The sequence below is a fragment of the Cynocephalus volans genome, chromosome 2 (assembly GCF_027409185.1).
Source record: "Cynocephalus volans isolate mCynVol1 chromosome 2, mCynVol1.pri, whole genome shotgun sequence".
Taxonomy (NCBI): Eukaryota; Metazoa; Chordata; class Mammalia; order Dermoptera; family Cynocephalidae; genus Cynocephalus; species Cynocephalus volans.
The window spans coordinates 38,632,548-38,658,638 of NC_084461.1; the positions used below are offsets into that span (position 1 = coordinate 38,632,548).

Genomic DNA, 26,091 nt, shown 5'->3' on the forward strand with positions numbered 1-26,091 from the left:
TGGTAATGGTTAGAATGGTTAGAACCAGGTTACAGAGGTGCAGGCTGTCAGAAGTGGTTGGATTCTGGATATATCTTGAAAATGCAGCTGACAGAATGTGGGGTGGTGAGAAAAAGATGAGTCAAGGAAGAGTTCACCAATTTTATCCTGAGCAACCAGAGGGATCAAGTCACCATTAACAGAGATAGGGAAGATGAAAGAGGATCAGGCTCTGGAGAGGAAGACCAGGGGCTTGTTTTTGGATATGTTAAGCCTCAGGTACTTTTTAAGTATCTCTGAGGAGTTGTCAAGTATGGTATGTGAATGTCTGTGTAGGGGTAAGGGAAAGGTTGTTATATGTTCATAACAGTGGTACTAAGCCTTCTCCAAAAGGACCCTGTCCCACATCCTCTATTGAAAATGAAATAGGAAATTTTAAGATACATCATAAGTTTTAGAAAATTATCCATCAAAAAATATTTTTATAGTTTGGTTATTTAAAGGGTTAAGTTTCAGTTATTAGGATTCTTCAATCCCCAACAAATCCAAAAGGGTGAGGTATTACTGCAATTATGTGTGCAGATGTAGTTTGGACATCCTCCCAATTTAATTTCCAAAATGTAGTCATGACTAGTCTAATTTGAATTCTCCCTGCTTTTAAAAAAGCGATGTCTTCTCCACAGTGGCCAGCAGCATGTTCCTCCATCATAAGGTCTGTTTCTATGCCAGGTCGATACAAGAACTTCCCTGTTAGCCACAAGATTTGACAGCCAGTAAGAGCTCCTCACAGCATATGTCTCGTAGGCTTATCTCTGATCGACACCAGGAATCCAGACTTTTCAACACTCTAGCTGGCCTTCTACATATAGCAAAAAGAAAGTAAATTTTACTCTGTATCTGCAAGTGATTTTCAAAACCCTCAGTAAATAAGACCTAACTAAAAATAATTTACTTGGGACTATCTAGAATATAATTTAGATGTAGTTCCTAGTTTGGGAATCCATATTTGTCTTCATCAACCTTTGGGAAATTGTGATCTTTGCAGTCCTAATAAGCAGAACACAACAGATTTACCTGAGAATGTAGAGTATATCAGTAGAAACTGATCAAAAACACTATTTTAAGTTGTTCACATGGCGGGTTAGTAAAAGACAGAAAATACTGGATTGTCACCACTTGAGAGAGCAGTGTAATGTCTTCCTTTTTGTCTGAAGAAATGAGCACATGCGGCTAGGAAAACAACAAAACTAAGGAGCATTTGCAGAGTGTTCAAAAGGATTATGCTGGTAGTAGTGCAGAAATGAGGAAGACAAGATCCCTGTCCCCAATTCAAAGCTTAGAAAAAAAACAGATTCCTCTACCCCTACCTCCAAATCAGCCCTTTGTTTAAATACTGTAGGTCTTTCTGACTGTTCCTTCAGTTTTGACTTAAAATGAATTCCTTTGCCAAAATACCAAAGTATTAACACTATCAGAGCTAAAAAAAAAAAAAAAAAAAAAAGCAAAACATGGCAGATCTTCAAAAAAAAGTTATAGATCTTATACATCAGATTTGAGACTCAAAAATGAATTTTTACAAGGCTTTATTTAAAGTTAAAAACAGACCATTCTTAAGTAAAAAATGGTACTTATAAAATTGGTTATAACAACAGGAATATTGGAAGAATTAAGAGTATGAACGACCAAAATATATAAAGTAATTTAGTCTCTTCAAAAAAAAGTACTCCATTATTATCAAGCTGGGTCTCTTTGTGTACTAATTCTCGGTTGAATCGCACAGTGCAACCAGATCCACCCACTGGCCTCAACTGGACTTTACTGAACATCAGTTTAACCGGGATTTATGCAGATATCCAAGTGAGATGGGAACCACCACCCAATGCAGATGTTCAGAAGGGATGGATAGTTCTGGAGTATGAACTTCAGTACAAAGAAGTAAATGAAACTCAATGGAAAATGGTAAGATACCACTACATCTTACACTTTGACTTTTCTTCTTTCTATTTCAACAACCTCTCTCTCATTTATAATTAGGCTTCCTTTTGACCTAACACCTCATGCCCGTGCTATATGCTCCATAATCTCTTATTTGAGGAAAACTGATCTAATCAGTAAAATGGTGTTTTGGAATTCTGTAAGACAGCAATATGCTTATGTGGAGCTTGTATATATGGAAGCCTATGAAAGGAGAGGAAAACTATTTCTCCTGTCATCATTGGTGTCTAGTTTAACTTTAGAGCAAAATCATAGACTAGCCACTTAGCTACTTAGCTGTTTTGGGGAATGTGACTAAACATGGGAAGGGTTATGATCAAGGTTAACAGTGGGCTATGTGCAAATATTCTCCCATGATTTTATGTGCTGCTACTCACAAGACCCCCCATTAAAATCTGTTCTCAAATATCTTCAGAAGAGAGACAGAGGGAGGGAATTTGTCCCTTAGAGGTTTCAAAAGGATGTTTTTTTACATACCTCAGAGGAGAACCCAAGAGTTTCTTGCATAGCCAAGTAGAGAGCATGGGTGCTGGTTGACCCCTGAACCCCTCACTTCCTTGCCAATTTGATGGGAACTCAGAACTTAGATAAATTCCACATGGCACACAACAAGAAGAAAAACAGGGTTATCGTGCTGCTCCCAATATAACTAATTCTAAATCAGTCTAACCACAGCCACAAGCCTAGCCAAGCCAAGCAGTTTCTGGCGAGTCACCAGGTCATGCCCAGCAGCCCGGCACAGCTCACTCCCCAAATTTTGAGACACCCAGCCCTCTCCATTCAGTAAACCACTGAAAAAGAAGTCAGTTTTGTTGTTAGGGGAGAGTTAAGTTTGGAGCAGCTTTGAATAGTTACAGTGCTGGGCTTTGAGGTTCTGTTTTCCGAATCATTTTAATTTAGATGTCTGTTCTATAACTTCATGCAAAAAGCCTGGTTGGATGCTAAGTCAAACAAAACTTTCTAAATCCAATCTATAATTTAATATTTATTCAGAAACCAAGTACTGAAATAACTCCTGTGCACAAAGCAATGTGCTAAGTACCTGGGGTACTTAGTAGTTCTCAAAGTGTGAACCATGGACCCCTGAGGGTCCCTGAGATCCTTTCAGGAAATCTACAAGGTCAATGCTATTTTCATAATACACTAAAATGTTATTTCCTTTTTTCACTCTGTTGACTTTTACACTGATAGTACAAAAGCAATAGTGGGAAAACTGCTGGTGCCTTACCATGAATCAAGGCAGTAGTACTAAACTTTACTGATAATCACTGTATTCTCCACCACCATATGCTCACAGTGAAGAAGGGGGAAAATACACTTTCACATAAGAATGTGCTTGATGAAGCTGTAAAAATTGCTAATCTTGACCTTCAAGTGCATAGCTTTTTAATATTCTGTGTGACAGGTGGGAAGTACACATCAGGAATCTCTGCTGCATACCAAGGTTGCCTTAGCACCTAAGTGACTGAGTTCCCAGCTGAACTAGCTGCTTTTTTTACATGGAACATCATTTTTACTTGAAAGAATGACTGATAAACTTATTAATGGTTATTCATGTTTGAGTTGGCAAGCATTTCTCAAAAAGAATGTAGGGAGCTTTTCACTTCAAGAAAAACAACTGACAGCATTTGTTGCTAATGAAAAAATTTGAGCTTTCAAGGAATAATTAGAATTTTGGAAGATGTATGTCTGCAACCATGAGCTTGATAGCTTTCCAATATTTGAGTACTTTTCTAATGGGATTCATGGTGATATTAGCTAAAGTGATTTTTTAAATATTATATAATAAAATGTGTGAATATTTAGAAAATCTGCATAATTCAGTGAACTAATATTTTCAAAATGACCAATACGTAATGTAACCAAAATTGTGCATGGGGAAATGATCCATTCAAAGTACTGCGTGGAATGTTAAATTTTTTTAATTGACCAATAAAAATTGTGTATATTTGTGTTCAACATGATATTTTGAAATGTATGTACATTGTGTAATGGCTCAATTGAGCTAATTAATATATGCATTACCTAACACATCATTTTTGTGTTGAGAACACCTAAAATATACTCTTTTAACAATTTTCAAAATACAATACATAGTTATTAATCATAGTCACCATGTGTTGTGCAATAGATCTCTTAAACTTATTCCCATTATCTAACTGAAATTTTGTATCCTTTCACCAATATCTTCACAACCCCTCCACCTCCCCATCCCCTGATAACCACCATTCTACCCTCTACTTTTATGGATTCGACTTTTGTAGATTCCACATGTAAGTAAGATTGTGTGGTATTTGTCTTTATGTGCCTGGCTTACTTCACTTAACCCAATGTCCTCCAGGTTCATCCACGTTGTCACAAATGACAGGATTCCTTCTTTTGTTGAGGCTGATAGTATTAATTTGTGTATATATACTACATTTTCTTTATCCATTCACTTATTGATGGATACTTGCGTTGATCCATATCTTGGCTACTGTGAATAATGCTGAAATGACCATGGGCATGCAGATATCTCTTTAACTGATTTCATTTCCCTTTGATATATACCTGGTAAGGGAATTGGTAGATCATATGGTTGTTCTATTTGTAATTTTTTGAGGAACCTCTATATTTTTTTCCATAACGACTTTACTAGTTTACATTCCCACCTTTTCTCTACATCCTCACCAACACTTAACTCTCATGTTTTTCATAATAGTCATTTTAACAGTTGTAAAGTGATATCTCATTATGGTTTTGATTTGCATTTCTCTGATGATTACTGATGTTGAGCATTTCTTTTTATAAACCTGTTGGCCATTTGTATGTTTCCTTTTGAGAAATGTGTATCCAGGTTCTTTGCCCATTTTTTAGTTATTTGTTTCCTTTTCTTTTTACATTTTATTTTATTTTGTCAATATACAATGTGGTTGATTATTGTGGCCCATTACTGACACCTTCCTCCCTCCTTCCTCTACCCCATCCCTCCCAACAACCTCATATCTGTTCACTTGTCCTATCAACTTCAAGGAATGGTAATTGTTGTGTCTTCTTCCCTCCCCTCCCCCAGTTTATTTGTGTATTTATTTATTTATTTTTAGCTCCCACAAATAAGTGAGAACATATGATATTTCTCTGTCTGTGCCTGACTCATTTCATTTAATATAATACTCTCTAGGTCCATCCATGTCATTGCAAATGGCAGTATTTCATTCTTTTCTATAGCAGAGTAGTATTCCATTGTGCAGATATACCACATTTTCTGTATCCACTCATCTGATGATGGACAGTTGGGCTGGTTACAACTCTTAGCTATTGTAAATTGTGCTGCAATGAACATTGGAGAACAGGTGTACCTTCGACTTGATGATTTATATTCCTCTGGGTTTATTCCCAGCCAGAGCAATCAGAGAAGAGAAGGAAATAAAGGGCATCCAGATTGGAAAAGATGAAGTCAAAGTATCCCTGTTTGTAGATGACATGATCCTGTATATCAAACAGCCTAAAGACTCTGCAAAAAAAAAACTCTTGGAGGTGATAAATGATTTCAGCACAGTAGCAGGATACAAAATCAACATACAAAAATCAGTAGCATTTCTATTCTCCAATAGTGAACATGCAGAAAGAGAAATCAAGAAAGCTAACCCATTTACAATAGCCACCAAAAAAATAAAATACTTAGGAATAGAGTTAACCAAGGATGTGAAAAATCTCTACGATGAGAACTACAAACCACTGCTGAGAGAAATTAAAGAGGACACAAGAAGATGGAAAGATATCCTATGCTCTTGGATTGGAAGAAACACCATTGTAAAAATGTCCATATTTCCCAAAGCAATATACAAATTTGATGCAATCCCCATCAAAATTCCAATGACATTTTTCTCAGAAATGGAAAAAAACTGTCCAGTCATTTATATGGAATAACAAAATACCATGCATAGCCAAAGCAATTCTGAGCAAAAAAAAAAAAAAAAAAAAAAGAGCTGGAGGCATAACAGTAACTGACTTTAAACTATACTACAAAGCTATAATAACCAGAACAGTATGGTACTGGCATAAAAACAGACACACTGATCAATGGAATAGAATAGAGAATCCAGAAATCAACCCACACAGCTACAGCCATCTGATCTTTGACAAAGGCACCAAGCCTATAAACTGGGGAAGAGACTGCCTCTCCAGCAAATGGTGCTGGGATAACTGGATATCCACATGCATGAGAATGAAACTAGACCCATACCTCTCACCATATAGTTATTTGTTTTCTTGCTATTGAGTTGTTTGAGCTCCTTATATATTTTGGATATTAACCTTTAACAGATGTATTGTTTGCAGATATTTTCTCCCATTCCATAGGCTGTCTCTTCACTATGTTAAATGTTTCCTTTGCTGTGCAGAAGCTTTTGTAAGATATAATCCCATTTACCTATTTTCCCTTTTGTTGTCTGTGCTTTTAGGGTCATAGTCAAAAAAATCACTGCTTAGACCAATGTCAACAGCTTTTTCCCATATCATTATTTCTAGTAGTCTTACCATTTCAGAGCTTGCATTTAAGTCCTTAATCCAGTTTGAGTTAGTTTATGTATATGGTATGAGATAAGGGTCTAATTTCATTTTCCTGCATATGGATACCCAGTTTTCTCAACACCATTTCTTAAAGAGACTATCCTTTCCCCTTTTGTGTCCTTGGCATCTTCGTCAAAAATCAATTGACTGTAAATGACTGGATTTATTATTAGGCTCTTTATTCTGTTGCCTTGATCCATATGTCTGTTTTTATGCTGGTACCATACTGTTTTCATTACTATACCTTTGTAGTATATTTTGAAGTCAGGTAATGTGATGCTTCCATACTACCTGTTCTTTTTGCTCAATATTGCTTTGGCTATTCAGGGTCTTTTGTGTTTCTATATGAATTTTATGATTGTTTTTCTATTTCTGTGAAAAATATCATTGGAATTTTAATAGGGATTGCATTGAATCTGTAGATTGCTCTGGGTAGTGTGAACATTTTAACAATATTAATTCTTCAATTTTGTGAACACAAGATATCTATCCATTTATTTGTGTCCTTTTCAATTTCTCTCAACAATATGTTATAGTTTTCAGTATACAGATTTTTCCTTGGTTAAATTTATTCCTAAGTATTTTATTTTTTAATTTTCTTGTAGCTATCACAAATGGAATTTTTAAAAATTTCTTCTTGGGATAGTTTGTTATTAGTGTATAGAAATGCTACTAATTTTTGTTTATTTTACATCCTGGAAATCTACTGAATTTGTCTATTAGTTCTAACAGTTTTTTGGTGGAGTCTCTAGGGCTTTCTATATATGAGGTCATGTCAGCTACAAATAGGGACAATTTAACTTTTCTTTCCAGTGTGGATTTTATTTTTATTTATTTTATTTCTTTCTTTTACCTAATTGCTCTGGCTAGGACTTTCAGTATTATGTTGAGTAGAAGTGGCAAGATCAGACACCTTTGTCTTGTTCCTCATCTTAGAGAAAAAGCTTTCAACTTTTTACTGTTGAATATGATATTAGCTGTGGGTTTGTCATATATGGCCTTTATTGTGTTCAGGTACATTCCTTCTATAACTAAGTTAAAGAGTTTTTATCATAAAAGGATGTTGAATTTTGTCAAATTCTTTTTATACATCTATTGAGATGATCATATGATTTTGTCCTTCATTCTGTTAATGTGGTGTATCACATTTATAGATTTGTGTATGTTGAACTATCCTTGCATCCCTGGGATAAATACCATTAATCGTGTGAATGGTCCTTTTAATGTGCTATTGAATTCAATTTGCAAGTATGTTGTTGAGGATTTTTCCTTCTATGTTCAGCAGGGATATTGGCCTGCAATTTTCTTTTCTTGTAGTGTATTTGTCTTGTTTAGTATCAAGGTACTACTGGCCTCATAAAATAAGTATGGAAGTATCCCTTCTTCAAGTTTTTGGAAGAGTTTGTGAAGGACTGATGTTAATTCTTCTTTAAATATTTGGTGGAATTTAGTAGTGAAGCTATCAAGTCCTTGGCTTTTCTTTGTTGGGGACTTTTTATTACCAATTAAATTTTCTTACTCACTATTGGTCTGTTCAGATTTTCTGTTTCTTCATGATTCACTCTTGGAAGGTTCTGTATGTCTTGGAATTTATCCATTTCTTCTAGCTTATCCAATTTGTTGGCATATAATTGTTCATAGAAGTCTCTTATGATCCTTTGTATTTCTGTGGTATCAGTTGTAATGTCTCCTTATTCATTTCTAATTTTATTTATTTGAGCTTTCTCTTATTTTTCTTCATTAACCTAGCTAAAAGTTTGTTGATATTTTTATCTTTTAAAAAAATTGCTGAATTTCGTTGATGTTTTCCATTGTTACTTTATTCTTAATTTCATTTATTTCTTCTCTGATCTTAATTATTTCCTTCCTTCTACTAAGATAGGGCTTAGCTTGTTTTTCTTTTTCTAGTTCCTTGAGGTATAACATTAGGTATTTATTTGGGATGTTTTCTCTTTTTTGATGTAGGTATTTGTTGCTGTAAACTTACCTCTTGGAACTGCATTTTTAGTTTTAAGATGTTGTGTTTCCATTTCCATTTGTCTCAAGATGTTTTTATTTCCCTTTTAATAATTTCTTTGACCCATTTGTTGTTCAGGAGCATGTTGTTTTATTTCTGTGTATTTGAGAATTTTCTGAAATTCCTCCTGTTACACACTTCTAGTTTCATACCTTCATGGTCAGAAAAAATACTCATTTTTTGATGCTAAAGACTTCGTAGTTGCTTACAACTATTTACCTACAAAACCAGGAGCTTTTGGTTTTTTAAAGACTTAAAAATGGCATGTAATTATTAGCAATGTCTGGGCTATGTCTTGAGCACCCACTGTATACCTGGTACTGTGCTGGGCTTTGAAAATTAGAGATAATGAGTTTTCTCAGGGAATTTGCAGTGTAATATAGAAGGATGTGTGTAGTTAAATTTGAGCAGTGAAATATAATAATAGAAGAAGTGTATTATCTGGCAGGGTGGAGTGGGAAAAGTGCCAGCAAACACTTAGAATATTGGCTATACTCAATACTCACACTGAGGATTGGATGGGAAATAGGTGTGCCACACAGGCAGGTGGGAGGGTTAAATACGGTAGGAGAGAAAATTTGAGTTTGGTATGTCTGTTGTGTAGGTTTGAGGGAAGATAAAAGGAGAGCCACTGGTGGAATCATTGATTGCTCCTTTTGTGTTCTTTTATCAGCAAAATCTACAAAGAAATAGCATTGGTAACCATAAGAGAGAACTTGGGGCTTCAAGAATGGAAAAATAGGCTTTTTTAAATATTTCAAGAAAAATAATAGAGTAAGATTAATGATCAGAATCCTGCTTAAAGAAAGCATTTTAGGCATGCAAATATCCCATATATTCAGAGCTTATTTTAAAACACACACACAGTGTCGTATACACATGGGAAGAAACATGATATATACACTCTGTGAGTAGAAACTAACGAAGGTGAATGATAAATTTGTTTTGGAAGGTGGAGGATCAGCTTTTGAGTTAAAAAAAATTATGAGAATTTTATTTATATGAAACTCTATGCTGTTGAAAAAGTGAGTGTTCCAAGTTTTTTATAAACAGGAACAAGTTGTTCTACCCAAAAATACATGAAAAGCAAATTGAATACCTGCTTGTAAGTATTCGACTAGGAGGAAAACATCATCGCTAGTTGGGTCTTTGATAGCAATGTGTCTTAAAAGTCTGATAGGCTTACTCTACCCTTCCCTGGGGAGGTAAAGGAATATCCTGAGCTTAAGGGTTGTGGGACCCTGATCATCATCAAAGAACTCCAGTGACTTTTCTTTGCAGATTTTGAATAGTGAACTATCTTAAGACAGATTTAAGCCTTTTAGAACAAGCAGATTAGATATATCATTTCTTCCAATAAAATTATTTGAAAGTTCAATAAAGACAACTATTATTTTTCTAGGACCATTTCCACTTCTATTATTATGTGAATGACTACCCAGAATTTCCAAAGAACACAGATATGTAACTTGCTTATGGCTATAATTTGTTTTGGTATGGAAATATGTTTGGGTTTTTTTTTTTTTTTTCTTTTCTTACATCTTTCTCCTTACAAAACAGTAATATCCTGGATATGTAGGCAAAATATCTGTAGTCTTCTTCATAGTTCTGCCTTCATAATAATTCTATTATGCTTTAATCTTAGTAGAATATTTAACAGCCTAATGCAAAGACATAGCTGCATTGTTTTAAGTAAGTCTATCACATCTTTTGGTTTATACTAAAATAAATTTAAGGGCTGTGATGCATTTGACAAAATAATCCTTTACATAATTATTTGCCTCAATCTTCCTTTAAATGGCAAATTCACACAGTGTCTTTTAAAATGTTACGCACTTCATAGAAATTCATTCTGAAAACAAGTGGGGGAATATCTGTAGAGTTTACTGTGTTGAGTTGTTGACTCTCCAGCCAATAATCTTTTATATTTTGTCTTGAAAGATGGCCCCTTTATTGTCAACGTCAGTTCCAGTGTACTCATTGAAACTGGATAAAGAATATGAAGTGCGTTTGAGATCCAGACAACGAAACTCTGAAAAATATGGCGAGTTCAGTGAGGTGCTCTATGTAACACTTCCTCAAATGATCCCATTTGCATGTGAAGAAGGTAAAAATAAAATAAAGTAAAAGATTAAAATGGCAGCTAACAAGGCTTTTGTGATATAAAAGTTGATACATCCCCTACACTGCTAGCATGTTGTCTACATCAAAATATATTAACATCAAATATAAGGGTAAGAGACCTGAGCTCATTATCTATGACGGGTATTATCCATTGCAAAAGCAGGAGGATCTAGTTTCCAAATTATTTAATTCAAGAAAAGTCCTGGTGTAGGTGAAAATTTAGAGAGGGGAATATGGTGGTTATCTCTGGATAGTGGAATTTCAGATGATTCTTTTCTTTATATGTTTATGTATTTCTAAATTTTCTACAATGAGTTTGTTTTGAACTTATAGTCAGAAAAACAAAATGTTTTCCTAGTGCCTAGAAAAGAAAGTCTGTGTCTGTATGGGTGGAAGTACAAGTGGCATCTGAGAGAAAACCTAATATTGAGTCAGTAGCATAGGTAGTGAATGGCAGGTGCTCATTGGTTTAGAAAGTAGAGGTGTGGCTTTTACCTAGAGGAAGGCCTAATAAGTAGTGTGCTAGTCATGCTCAAAAGAGATGTGAACATCTGAAGACCTTATATGGAAGAACCACAAAAATGATTAAAGTTTTTAAAAATGAGACCTGTGAATTCACAGTAAAAGAATTAAAACTTTTAGATGCAGATATAAAGAAAGCTGATTAATAATGGGTACTAACCAAATAAATAAATAAAAAGTAAATAATAACAATAATAATGATGAGTAGTAAGTGTATAATATTATCACTCTCAAATGGGAATTTGCTATAGCCCATCTCCAGTGAACACAGAAGGTTTACAGGGCCATGTGAGGAGCTGTGGTTTGTTAATGAACCACAAGCTACAGAGAAATTATATTTCTGCATCTACTGTACAGGTAGAATCTCATATGATAAATATCACTGAAATAAAAAACTCTTTCGGACTATTTTTTCTAAATTGTACTTAACTGGCTTCTTGTTTTAAAACAATATTGATATAATGCAATTCTAGTTTAAAAAGTACAATTGCCACATGCCCTTTAAGCTTAGTGTGGTGGCATGTCATTTGCTTAGCATGGATTTTTTTTTTAAACTAGCTTCTCCTTCCATGTTAAAACAAACAAAAAGAAGAAGCTCTAGCTTTATCTTATGTTCCTGAATATGTCATTGATGTGAAATTATAGATACCACAAGATACAAAATGTCATTCTTTCCCCCACTAATTCTTTAAAATACCCATAATGTCTCCCTGGGGGAATTGAATAACTTATAAAATGAAGAAAGAATATTACTGCATAAAAGCCTATTTTTAATAAAGTAATGAGGTAAATTCAACCATTTATTAAAACATGGTTAGTCTCTGCCACTTTGGTAAGAACACTGAGAACCAACTGCAAGGTAGCTGCAAGGCACTTACATTCTTAAGGAGTGAAATGGAAGTTTTATAAACAAATTTTCCTAAGTCTGCTACAAACTACTGTATAATAAAATCTGAAGATGGGAGCCTCAGTAGTGATCTTTCTGTCAAAAAATTTATTTGTTTATTTACATTTTTGTATTTTATATTATATATTTATGTTTGTGTATATTTAAAGCTGTGAAATATATGTCCTGCATGTCTAAGAAGTTTCTTTCATGATTTATGAATAAAAACTCTCCTCATTTTTTTGATACATTCTCAATGTGGACGCTAAAAAATATCACCACATTTAAACAACAAAAAAGGAACCAAGCGGGTATTATTAGGGTGGTGTGCCAAACCTTTTTCCTAGAACTGAAAACTTTGATGATATTCCCTGGACACATAAGATGATTAAGGCAGTTTGTTTAATTTTTTTAAAAAGATATGTTTTAACTGTGTGCCAATTATTTTGAAATGTTTTTCTATGTGAAAAGATTTGCAAAGTGGACAGAGTTGTTCTTAGAACAGAAAATATTCCTAAGGCATTGCAATCTGTTTCAGTGGCTATCAAGAGAAATCACTGTCTTGACTACATGAATACAAATTAGGAAATATTTTTATGTGAAAATGGGAAGTGAAATGTAAACTTTGCTTCAACTGTTCTCAGTTCTGTGAGTGAAATATTCTTATGTGTTTCAGATTCCCAGTTTCCATGGTTCTTAATTATCATCTTTGGAATATTTGGGCTCACAGTGATGCTATTTGTATTCATATTTTCTAAACAGCAGAGGTAGGTGTGAAATAGTTTTCTTTGATATGTTTTTTCTGGTTGTTTCAATTTCCATGTGTGTTTCCATTTGTCACTTGATATTTTCTTTTGCAAATTATGAGTAGAAATTTTCATTAACCCCGTAAACCTTCATCTCCAGTTACACATATAACATCTATATAAAACTCAATCTGTTGTGTTCATCATAGAGAACATACAGGTTTAGATTCTAATTGGGAAGTTGTGTAGGACATTAACAGACTTAGGCTAGTGTCTATGCACACGTTGTGATATGCAACTTCCATCTAAGAGCCACCTGTTCCTTTCAAGTTCTTAACAAGTTGACCCATTCATTCCAGTACCCCAAGGTATCACTGAGCCCATAACTAAGTCTGATGCAGACTTTATGTACAGGCAAATTTAAGTGGCAAACTAAAGCTACCTAGATAATTCAATCTAGTAAAACCTTTATAGACTTCATATGATTGTGATTTTAATTAAATTTTTGTTTCATTTAAATTATTTGGATATTTTTGATTTTGTGTTTCACCTGCCTTTGCAAACACAATTAAAATTATAATTTTGAAGATATTCCATTCCACCTTCTCTTATTATTCTGCCACTGCTGTTTGATCTTGTTTGAGTCCTTTAATCTCTCTCTGCCTCCATATTCTCGTGGGTAATATGAGGTGATGGGTTATATGGCCCTTAAATTTCCCTTGAGCCATGACATGCTATCATTCTATTTGTCTTCCTAAAAGAAACTCAGTACCCACTACAGTAAATTTCTTTATACAAAATACAGGAAAGATGATTAGTACAGATTGCCAGTTTCTTACATTTTGGGTATTTTTAAAGTCCTGTGAGTTAATCTTGCTCCTTCTTCTAGAATTGGGGTAACACTCCGAGGTTTCCTGGAACTCTCCTGGTTTTAGTACTGAAAATCCTGTGCCCCAGGAAATCCCCCAGTTCCAGGCAACCGAGATGATTGGTCACTCTGCTTAGAATTGAAAACAAGTTCTCCAGTTGAAGCTAAATGGCATCTAAAATCAAAATGGGATCTATGTGGATGTATTGAAAAAGCTTTTGTTTTTTGAGGTAGTCTATAGCATTTGTAAACTTCAAAATACGAATGTATTAGAAAGATGAATTCTTGGAATGCTAGAGTTCTAAGGTGTCAAGCATGCTAAATGTCTCCAACTGAATGCAGAAAGAGTTATTTTTGGTTAGGGTTTCATGTCCAATTTTATAATGTACTCCACTGAGAAAGCAAAATTGGCCCTGTAGAATTTCATATTTTACCTAACTTTCTAGCAACATTTCTACTTTACCAAAACAACTACAGTATTATAAATCAGGACAACACAGTTTTCAATTATTTGGGGGAAAATAATTAAATAAATATTTTTAGGATTTTAATTAATTTTGTATTTAAGTAATGCCAACAACAAAAAAGCCAAATTATTCTGTTGATTAATTTGAGTTCATTGATCTGTATAGTTGGTGGGCTAATTTATATATAACTGCAGTAGATAAGTTCACTATGTATATAAAGTAATTCACTCTTAACATTAGCCATCAATTTTGTGTCATTGTGAAGGCCAAGTAAATTTGTTACATTGTTTAATTATATTAGCTAACAATATTTAGAAAAAAAAATCATTCTCTCCACAAATAAGGTTTCAAAGAAAATATCTTAACCTTTGTCTAAAAGAGTGTTTTCTGTGAATAACGAAATTCTTAATTATAATGCTAGATCAAAATTATCAAATTGAAACATTGATTTGAAATCTTTATTATACTCCCAAATTTACTAAATTTAGTTTTTTGCAGAAAAGAGTTAAATTTTTTCTTTCATTCGCCCATAAAAACACTTATTACCTAAATTCACATGTTCTATTAAAGAAGGAAATAGTAGAAAATAGTTGTCAGCAGTAGAAAATAATGTGTCATTCCAACAATTAAATTGATACTCCAAAGAATGAAGTGCTTATGTCAGTCTTTCCCTGAAATCTAGGGTTGAAAAGGGCTTCATGTCCTACATGTCTTTGAAGTTTTGAGTCTACAATTCATTATCCAAGCCACTTCACTCTGTCTTAACCCAGATAATTAACAGTCAACTCTAGCAAAATTTATAATGTATTTTGTATTTAAATAAAATGATAGCAAAGTCACAAACATAGTTTCAAGCCAGGTAATCTTTACTCTACTCCTTCCCATGATATGACCCACCCAGACTTTGAGCTCTTACTAATTGAAGAAAGGCATAACTGAATCAGCATAAAAACAGAAGTTGCAAACTGACAGCCAAATTCAAACTGAAGATCCATGTTTATTTTATTTTATTTTGTTTTAATTTTGGAGTAATGAAATAGAGTTTTCACATAAAAAAAAAATACAGATTTCTGGGTTATCTTTAAAAACTGAAAGATCTAGTGAAAATGGACTGATATTCCTGCCTGTCAGCATGTACTGACATGGAAATCCAGCTGTCCCATTTGGGAAGGGTATACATTCTCCACTTTGCCACCTTCCTCATTCTACCTAATGACATTGCAACTGGCCTGCTTCATTCATTTGCATGACCTGCTGGTTTGGACACTTTATGTTTCAGGGACTGCCATTGTGGCATAAGGTCACCACAAATCCTAGAAAACTGCTAACATGCCTATATGCATTATCTTCTTCAAAAAGGAGAGGCACACATCACAAAGTCAAACATTAGCCACTGGGGAATTTTTGCTTCCTGTAATTAGAGTTATGTCACATCTCTTTACATTTTGGGGAATTTGAAATGTCCATTTGGAGATGCAGATCCAAATACACATCAGCATGAGAGGCAAAGAGCCTGGGTTTTGGAGTCAAGTACTCTGAGTTTGAGCCCCAGCTGTGCCAACTATTAGCACATGATTCAAACATGTTGTCTAATTCTCCAAATCTTTGCACAAATGTAGTTGTGTCTCTCTGGTAGTTGTAAGGATTCAGAGAAATGCTTATTGCAGGGGTCAACAAACTTGTCTTATAAAGAGTCAGATAGTACATTTTTAGCCTTTTTTGAGCCTTACTGCCTGTCACCACTACTCAACTGCCACTGTGGCATGAAAGCAGCCATAGACAATCAATATACAAATGAGTGAATGTGGTTATATCCCAATAAAACTTCACCTACAAAAACAGGTGGCGGGCCAGATTTGGCCCACAGGCCATAATTTGCCAACCCATAGTTTAATGCACGGTGTCTGGTTTATCAGAAGCATCAGAAAATGATAGCAATTATTTATAATTTATATTATTTATTTCTATATTGGCTGTTAATCAGTAACAATAAGTTTTAATATATGCCCCACTGAGTAAGCATAGTGGAGGCTACTCAAAACAACTTACAAAATGCAATTTGGCTTATTCCTTGGATTAGGTAAAATGGCAGGTGGGATATATTCAGAAAATGTGCTTCTAAATAAATAGACTAGACTATCCACTCACACTGAGAGGAACATCCAAAAATCAGGTTACCATCCCTGCCCGACAATGGCATCTCTGAACATTTAAGAGTATATTTAACAATAAAATGAGTTGGTTGGAATGGATAATCTCTAAGCTACAGTGTTTAAGACATAAACTTCAGTTACACTATTAACAAAATATATAAATGATTTATTCAAATTTATTCAATAAATGCTTATTGAGTTTCTTCCATGTGCCAGGAATTGTGCTAAGTGCTGGAGATTCAACAAGGCACAAGATAGGCAGGATAGACACTGAAATGAATTAGGATCAAAAAATAATTTAAATATTTGGAACAGAAACTTCAGGTGCATCACAGAATTGTGTATATAAATCCATACTGATTAGAGATAGTTCAAATTTAGTCTGTCCCATCTGAAATGAACCCTGCAGTAACACCATGGTTTATGAAATTATCTTAGATAATTTTGTAATCAATATGAACTGTGTGGTGCTAACTTATCCCAGTGCACCCTTTTTTAAGGATGCAGATAATTTTGGATCCGTGTGGCTTGGCTCTTTTTCTTTTCTCTGCAAATTACTGATGAGATGTACATTAAGATTGCCTTACTTATAACTAACATGGAAATTGGCTTCAGATGGAATTAAAGTTCTCACTCTCAAATACTAAATTTGGATGTCAATTAAAAGAGCATTAAAGAAAAAAGATTATAGGAAAACCACATTTTATTTAAATAGACTATAGATGAGGGCTTATTTTGTTTGGGTTTTTTTTTTTTTTTTTTTTTTTCTTTCTTCTAGAGTTTTTCTTTATTATCTCTGAAATTAGAGAATGTATAACTTTTAAGATACATCAAACCAAATTTTATTTGTTTTCAAGGATTAAGATGCTGATTCTGCCCCCAGTTCCAGTTCCAAAGATTAAAGGAATTGATCCAGATCTCCTCAAGGTAATTAACAAATCTATCTAAATTGTAGATAGCACTATAAGTGACATCTAAAAAATACTGTCACAGGTGGAGAGTTTTTTTTTGTGATGCAGTTTTCCACCTGTATCACATTTGATTTTTTTGTACCCAATCTTCTGAAGATTTTTTTAATTATGAAAATTTTTTTAATTATGAAAATTTCATAGGTATTTAAAAGTTCTGCATTAATTTATTTTTTGTTGTTACATGTTTTTGTTACTATTGTTTTTATTCTAGCCATCATTAGTCTTGGAAAGTTATTTGCTAAAGCACTTAATTATTATGAGTTTCTTTTCATAGATCTTTATTTTCTTTGTTTCCTAGGAAGGAAAATTAGAGGAAGTGAACACAATCTTAGCCATTCATGATAACTATAAACCTGAATTCTACAACGATGACTCTTGGGTTGAATTTATTGAGCTAGATATTGATGACCCTGATGAAAAGCCTGAAGGATCAGATACAGACAGACTTCTAAGCAATGACCATCAGAAATCACTTAATATCCTTGGGGCAAAGGATGATGACTCTGGTCGTACCAGCTGTTATGAACCTGACATTCTGGAGACTGATTTCAATGTCAGTGACATATGTGATGGTACCGCAGAGGTTGCTCGGCCACAGGGGTTAAAAGGGGAAGCAGATCTCTTGTGCCTTGACCAGAAGAATAAAAATAACTCACGTTCTCATGATGCTTCCCCTGCTGCTCATCAGCCTAGTGTTATCCTAGCAATGGAAAGCAAACCACAACCATTTCTCATTGATGGAACTGAGTCAACTCATCACACTGCCCATGCCCAGCCAAGCAATCCAAGTTCACTGGCAAACACGGACTTTTATGCCCAAGTAAGTGACATCACGCCAGCAGGGAGTGTGGTCCTTTCCCCGGGCCAAAAGAATAAGGCAGGGATATCCCAGTGCAACATGCATCCAGAAGTGGTCTCACTCTGCCAAGCAAAATTCATCATGGACAACGCCTACTTCTGCGAGACAGATGCCAAAAAGTGCATCACTGTGGCCCCTCACATTGAAGTTGAATCACATGTAGAGCCAAGCTTTAAGCAGGAGGACATTTACATCACCACGGAAAGCCTTACCACTACTGCTGGGAGGGCTGGGACAGCAGAGCACGTTCTGAGTTCTGAGATGCCTGTCCCAGACTACACCTCTATTCATATAGTACAATCTCCACAGGGCCTGGTACTCAACGCAACTGCCTTACCCTTGCCTTTGCCTGACAAAGAGTTTCTGTCATCGTGTGGCTATGTGAGCACAGACCACCTGAACAAAATCATGCCGTAGCCTTTCTTTGATTTCCCAAGAGCTACATATTTAATGGCAAAGAATTGGCTGGGGCATGAATGCTTAAACCAAAACAATGTTTAAACCTTTTGGGGGTGGGAGTGGGGGTTGGAGGGTGGGGTGTGGATTCTAAATGCCTTTTCCTGAAATGCTGAAATATGATATTAAGAAGAAAAAATAAGAAGAATGTTTAATCAGATAGAGATTCCTGTTGTGAATTGTAAATATTTTTAAAGAATTGTCTCAAAGACTATTTAGTGGCAGTGATTGTCTTGTTATTGTGGGTGTTAATTTTGTGATAGTAAGCATTGAATGGCTATGTTTTTAATGTATAGTAAATCATGCTTTTTGAAAAAGCAAGAAATCAGGTGGATTTGCAGTTCAGGAAAATTGAATGCAAATCATAGCACAGACTAATTTTTTTTTCTTTTTTAAATAATTGGGAACTAAAACTATAGGTAAGAAGGCAAAAATACTTTGGATATATAAAACATTTATTTTGACATAAAATTGATAAAGATATTTTTAATAATGTAGACTTCAAGCATGGCTATTTTATATTACACTACACACTGTGTACTGTAGTTCATGATGACCCATATGAGGAATGCAGCAACTACAGTCTAAAGCTGGTTTAATGCTTTGGTCAATGTACCTAAAGAAAAACAAAAAAGTTAGTTTTTTACAGTCCCTTTTTATACCTCTCCAAACTCCTTAAACAATTCTAAAATGATTATAGTAAACTACATTATTGGAACTTACTCATTTTACCCGAAATTTTAAACAGATATTTGTTAATTTAGAAAACTTTAAAATGTTTGCACAGATCAGCTTAGCATGAGCAAAAAAAAAAAAAAAAAAACCCTTTCTTTACCAAATTTTGGTTCATGCCAGATAGCTACATGCTAAGAGATGTGGAAATAACAGCTGGTTCATATTGACCAGCATGCTAAAGTGCTGCAGTTGCAGAAGGAGTGAGTTCTTTAGTGCACTCAGATCATGAGAGATAAGCTATATAACCTCTGCAGCAGTATCTCTTCAAACACATCTTGGTTTTAGTTACCGAAGAGAGGAATAAGGTACAAGAAGTATTTTGTAAATTAAAGCAGATTGAATGAAATTAACCAAATAAAAAGAACAAAAAGTTCAAGAAATATTTTCTTTCACAGCTAAAAGCCAGACACCGACTCATTATTTATGGTAACAGAGACAAAAGAAATAAGGTTTCAATCCCCACAGGTACTCAAAATTACTTAAGCCAATAGCAGAAACTTTCTTTCCCACTAAACCTTTTATAGAATTTATTTAAAATTTTAAAGGAAGTTTCATCATTTTTTATTTCCCCTCTGAGTAAATTGGCCTCAAAGTAGGTAGTAGATAGTAGGTAGTCAGAAGAAAAAGAAGAGACCTGAGTAATTTATAAATTAGTTTTCAATCCCTTAATAACCTAAGTGTTATTCTTAGGAGCTTTGGGATAGCTCCCTAAAAAGTTTATGAAAGAGAAAAATCTCATCTCACTGAAGAATACTTCTCATTTTAAGTATTTTAAGCTTAAAACTTTAAAGTTAGCTTTAACTTAAATAGTATTTGCCATTTAGCTCGGACCTTTGTAGGAAGCAAGCTTAATGGTTGGTAATGTTAAATTCTCTCTTTCTTGCAGGAAGGACAATGAAAACCTAGAATTGGGTGTTTCAAGTACAACTTGTTACTTTGTAATAGATGTTTAATAGATTTTCTGCTACTTTGCTGCTATGGTTTTCTCCAAGAGCTACATAATTTAGTTTCATATAAAATATCATCAATGTAGAACCTAATTCAACTTAAAACTGTGTGTTTGGAAGATCTTACTATTTCACAATAGGCTGACAACATTTCTATAGCCAAAAAAATAGCTAAATACCTCAAATCAGTCTCAGAATGTCATTTTGGTACTTTGCTGGCCACACAAGCCATTATTCACTAGTATGACTGGTTGTGTCCTGGAGTTTATATTTAACTTTCTTTATGTCTGTGGATTTTTCCTTCAAAGTTTAATAAATTTATTTTCTTGGATTCCTGATGGTGTGCTTCTATTGTCAAACACCAACATGAAAAGCATGCTAAACCAGACTGTACACTGTGAGTTTTCCACATTGTAAGGGGAGATTAGCACAATTGCTAAGGGGAGCTTAAGCACACCAGCAATGGGGTGGAGCTGTGTGTTACGTGCTGCAATATACAGAGATAGAGGAGGCAGCTCCCTGCCTCTCTTCTTTGAGGAGACAGGAGACAGCTCAAAAATGTCCTGCTGGCTTGTCTGCACTGTGGCTTCTCCTGAGGCTGCAACTCCCCATGAACGGGGCTCAGAGAGCCATGTTTTAGATGTGTCCTAGAAGTCGAGTGACAAGGGTATGGATCGAGTAGGGGAAAGGAGAGAGTGGTGCTTGAGCATTGTCTTTAGTCTTCATTTCTAGCTTGAGCATGTGGCCTGGATAGCGGAAAAGCAGATCTGCTCTACCATTCACGCAGTGGCACAACTCAGTTTGTCAGACTAGCTACTTGTCCTCATGGCAAGCAGATAATAAGTCAGGCCTGGGAGGGAGGCCAGTAGGGTAGGTTGTGTAGGAGCTTGAGCAAGCAGTAAAGCCAGGAAGCACAGATCCCTATGACAGGAGGCAGGTGCCAGGCAGTAGCTACCGAATCACAGGTTCTTGTGCAGACACTGGGTCCTGAGATGTGGAAGTCTGGGGATGATATTGATAAGCCCACTGAACAATTATTTATTGTTTCAGCAAGCCGAATGCAAACTGCCCCACTTTTCATAATACTCAAGAGTTACATTCATTACAGAAAAGGAAAAAAAAGTCCCTACCTGCTGTCTTCAGCCCTTTAAGCAGCCATTACCCTAAAAAAACCATGGAGTGAAGCCTCAGGGCTTCTTTATTTGAAAACATAATTTGGAAAATTATATCCCTTCTTTCACTAGAATATTGGAACATATACTGCCTTAACAATTACACAACAAAATAAAGGTCACCAGTGTAAGCACCAGATATTTATTTCTTGTATATGCCATACAGGACCCAGCCTTTATAATGTTACCGGCTTATCATTCATGAGGTGCTGCAAGGTTCAAGGAGTGAAAGGAAAGGAAAGCCTGCTTACTTCCGTGGATTGAGAAAACACAATCTTTTCTATTTCAGAAGATTAATGACAGGTCAAAGATAGCTACACATGTCTTTCTATTTTTAAACATCTCAGTGGTTCTACTAAGATATACTAACACTGAAAGCTATTCAAGTGTTATAATGTTTACATATTTATGCATTTTATACCAAAATATGTCTTTTCATGTGCTTTGTTTAGGGTAAGAAATAGGGGAAAAACTGGAAGTTACTTAAGTCCAAACTTTTTAGTTTGGAATCTAAGATCCCACATAATTTGCCCCAGTCTTCCTTACTACTTTAAAATTTAAGAGCTGGATGCAAACTGCACAGCTTCCGAATAAGAATTTAATCTTTGGTTAATATTTAAGCTCTGAATCCCAGGGATGAACCAACCTTGCATCCCACAATCAAGTGGGATTCATCCCAGGGATGCAAGGTTGGTTCAACATACGCAAATCAATAAATGTGATACACCATATTAATAAACTCAAACACAAGGACCATATGATCATCTCTATAGATGCTGAAAAAGCATTTGATAAAGTTCAGCACTCATTCATGACAAAGACCCTCTATAAGTTAGGTATAGAGGGAAAGTATCTCAACATAATTAAAGCCATATATGCCAAACCCACTGCCAATATCATCCTGAATGGGGAAAAGCTGAAAGCTTTTCCTTTAAGAACAGGCACTAGACAAGGATGCCCACTCTCACCACTCCTATTCAACATAGTGTTGGAAGTACTAGCCAGAGCAATCAGAGAAGAGAAGGAAATAAAGGGCATCCAGATTGGAAAAGATGAAGTCAAACTGTCCCTGTTTGCAGATGACATGATCCTATATATTGAACAGCCTAAAACCTCTACAAAAAAACTGTTGGAATTGATAAATGATTTTGGCACAGTAGCAGGATACAAAATCAACACACAAAAATCAGTAGCATTTCTTTTCTCCAATAGTGAACATGCAGAAGGAGAAATCAAGAAAGCCTGCCCATTTACAATAGCCACCAAAAAAATAAAATACTTAGGAATTGAGTTAACCAAGGAGGTGAAAAATCTCTATAATGAGAACTACAAACCACTGCTGAGAGAAATTAGAGAGGATACAAGAAGATGGAAAGATATTCCATGCTCTTGGATTGGAAGAATCAACATAGTGAAAATGTCCATACTACCCAAAGTGATATACAAATTCAATGCAATCCCCATCAAAATTCCAAAGACATTTTTCTCAGAAATGGAAAAAACTATTCAGACATTTATATGGAACAATAAAAGACCACGAATAGCCAAAGCAATGCTGAGCAAAAAAAATAAAGCTGGAGGCATAACACTACCTGACTTTAAGCTATACTACAAAGCTATAATAACCAAAACAGTATGGTACTGGCATAAAAACAGACACACTGACCAATGGAATAGAATAGAGAATCCAGAAATCAACCCTCACACTTACTGCCATCTGATCTTTGACAAAGGCACCAAGCCTATTCACTGGGGAAGGGACTGCCTCTTCAGCAAGTGGTGCTGGGATAACTGGATATCGATATGCAGGAGAATGAAACTAGATCCATACCTCTCATCGTATACTAAAATCAACTCAAAATGGATTAAGGATTTAAATATACACCCTGAAACAATAAAACTTCTTAAAGAAAACATAGGGGAAACACTTCAGGAAATAGGACTGGGCATAGACTTCATGAATACGACCCCAAAAGCACGGGCAACCAAAGGAAAAATAAACAAATGGGATTATATCAAACTAAAAAGCTTCTGCACAGCAAAAGAAACAATTAAAAGAGTTAAAAGACAACCAACAGAGTGGGAGAAAATATTTGCAAAATATACATCTGACAAAGGATTAATATCCAGAATATATAAGGAACTCAAACAACTTTACAAGAAGAAAACAAGCAACCCAATTAAAAAATGGGCAAAAGAGCTAAGTAGGCATTTCTCTAAGGAAGATATCCAAATGGCCAACAGACATATGAAAAAATGCTCAACATCACTCAGCATCCGGGAAATGCAAATCAAAACCACATTGAGATACCATCTAACCCCAGTTAGGATGGCTAAAATCCAAAAGACTATGAACGATAAATGCTGGCGAGGCTGCGGAGAAAAAGGAACTCTCATACATTATTGGTGGGACTGCAAAATGGTGCAGCCTCTATGGAAAATGGTATGGAGGTTCCTTAAACAATTGCAAATAGATCTACCATACGACCCAGCCATCCCACTGTTGGGAATATACCCAGAGGAATGGAAATCATCAAGTCGAAGGTATACCTGTTTCCCAATGTTCATCGCAGCACTCTTTACAATAGCCAAGAGTTGGAACCAGCCCAAATGCCCATCATCAGATGAGTGGATACGGAAAATGTGGTACATCTACACAATGGAATACTACTCAGCTATAAAAACGAATGAAATACTGCCATTTGCAACAACATGGATGGACCTCGAGAGAATTATATTAAGTGAAACAAGTCAGGCACAGAAAGAGAAATACCACATGTTCTCACTTATTGGTGGGAGCTAAAAATTAATATATAAATTCACACACACACATACACACATACACACACAAACCGGGGGGGGGGGGGAAGAAGATATAACAACCACAATTATTTGAAGTTGATACAACAAGCAAACAGAAAGGACATTGTTGGGGGGGAGGGGGGGAGGGAGAAGGGAGGGAGGTTTTGGTGATGGGGAGCATTAATCAGCTACAATGTATATCGACAAAATAAAATTTAAAAAAAAAAAAAAAAAAAAAAAAAAAAAAAAAAGAAAATTTAAAAGGATTGAAATCATACAAAGTATATTCTCTAACCACAATGGAAATAAACTAGAAATCAATTAGAAAGATAAAAAAAAAAAAAAAAAAAAAAAAAAAATATATTTAAGCTCTGTTCCCTTGGAAATCTAATAAAGATATTATGTCGACTAAGTTATATAGGCCATCTTGCTTATAGTTAAAATGATCTCTGACTGATAAATTACATCTGGATGGAGAGAAACTATAAATACCTAGAGATAAACCATACTTTGGACTCGAGTGTGGTGACTCTTGTAATTAGCATGTCCCTTGTAGGGTCACTGGAGCTATGCTTGTGGATTTGTAGCAAGAGCAAGGAAAAAAAATTCTCCACCTGCTGGTTTCAGCCCCTTAAGCAGTCATTACCCCATCCCACCCCCCAAAAAATATGGAGTGAAGCCTCAAGGCTTCCTTATTTGGAAACATGATTTGGAAAATTGTGTCCCTTCTTTCACTAAAATATTGGAACATATACTGCCTTAACATTTACAGAACAAAATAAAGGTCTCCAGTATATCAGTGACCCATGAGGCATAGAGCTTCTAAGCCTTTACCTGCCCAATATGAGTCTCCTTCCCTTGAACCTGAGCTGTCCCTTGAGGAAAAGGAGGAAAGAAAATACTTGCTGGACAGCTGTATAAATGGCTGTATAGACTGCTACATGTACTGTTGTCGTGACTATGACTCTAAAGCAGAAGGCCCAATGCTGCTTTGCCCTACATCCGTCTGAGTAGACTGGGACTAAGTGTGATCTGTGGTCATCTGATGAATGTTTGGTTGAGCCTAAGAAGATGCCCTTGCAGATGTAGCAAGAGACACATGCCATTCCTTGAACAAAGTTTGTTTTTTCTTGTTTCTGTGTTCTTACTCATGCCCCTTCCTCCACCTGAAAAGCTCCCACATACCGATCCTGCCTCATCCTTTGTGGCCAAGCTCAACTGCCTCCTTCATGAAGACTTCTCTGATTCCCTCCAGCCTTAAGTGATCATTCCCTCCTCTGAACCACTCTCAATGGCATTTATCACACTTTTGCTTGTTAGTTCACCTAACAACCACCTAGGATTGGTTTACCATGTATTCTGAGGAACACCTGATTCTGAAATGTTCTTAAATGAAAGATTCTGTGATCAAATGTTTGGAAAACACCTTATGTTATCTATACTCCCAGCCGGGGGATCATAGTGCATTTTAGCATTGTAAAGAATCCACAGGTTTTTGGAGGGGGTTTTTGGAAAGAAATACAATTTAATTTAAAAACAAAAATAGATGAAAGTATAAAGTCTGATGCCATTTTATTCTAAAATTTTCTTGATCATTTCCTAACTTTACAATAATGAAATAAATACAGCATGACAGTCTCATAAGTAGGAGCTAAGAGAGAAAGAAGGAAGGAAAGAAAGACCACAGTGGTGTGTTGGACTTGCAGAGAGAGAGACCATACCCAGCACTGTGGAGTGGGGTGTGGGAGGGGTGGAGTGGGAGGAAGGTCAGGGATTAATTGTGTGGGAGACTTGGGGAATAATCGCAATTCGTGGTAATGGGCATGCTGATAGTATTGATC

At 35.4% G+C, this 26,091-nt stretch overlaps 1 protein-coding gene across 1 annotated transcript in view; it reads left to right on the forward strand.

Annotated features, from left to right (window-relative positions):
• The window catches only part of GHR (growth hormone receptor), a 285,938-nt gene extending 265,331 nt beyond the window's left edge, over nucleotides 1-20,607 (forward strand). The window contains exons 7-11 of the mRNA XM_063087552.1: nucleotides 1,760-1,938; nucleotides 10,484-10,649; nucleotides 12,751-12,841; nucleotides 17,166-17,235; nucleotides 17,578-20,607. Coding sequence (XP_062943622.1) covers nucleotides 1,760-1,938; nucleotides 10,484-10,649; nucleotides 12,751-12,841; nucleotides 17,166-17,235; nucleotides 17,578-18,555 — 1,484 coding nt within the window. The 3' untranslated portion in view covers nucleotides 18,556-20,607. The remainder of the gene's footprint in view (nucleotides 1-1,759; nucleotides 1,939-10,483; nucleotides 10,650-12,750; nucleotides 12,842-17,165; nucleotides 17,236-17,577) is intronic.
• The last annotated feature ends 5,484 nt before the right edge of the window (nucleotides 20,608-26,091 follow it).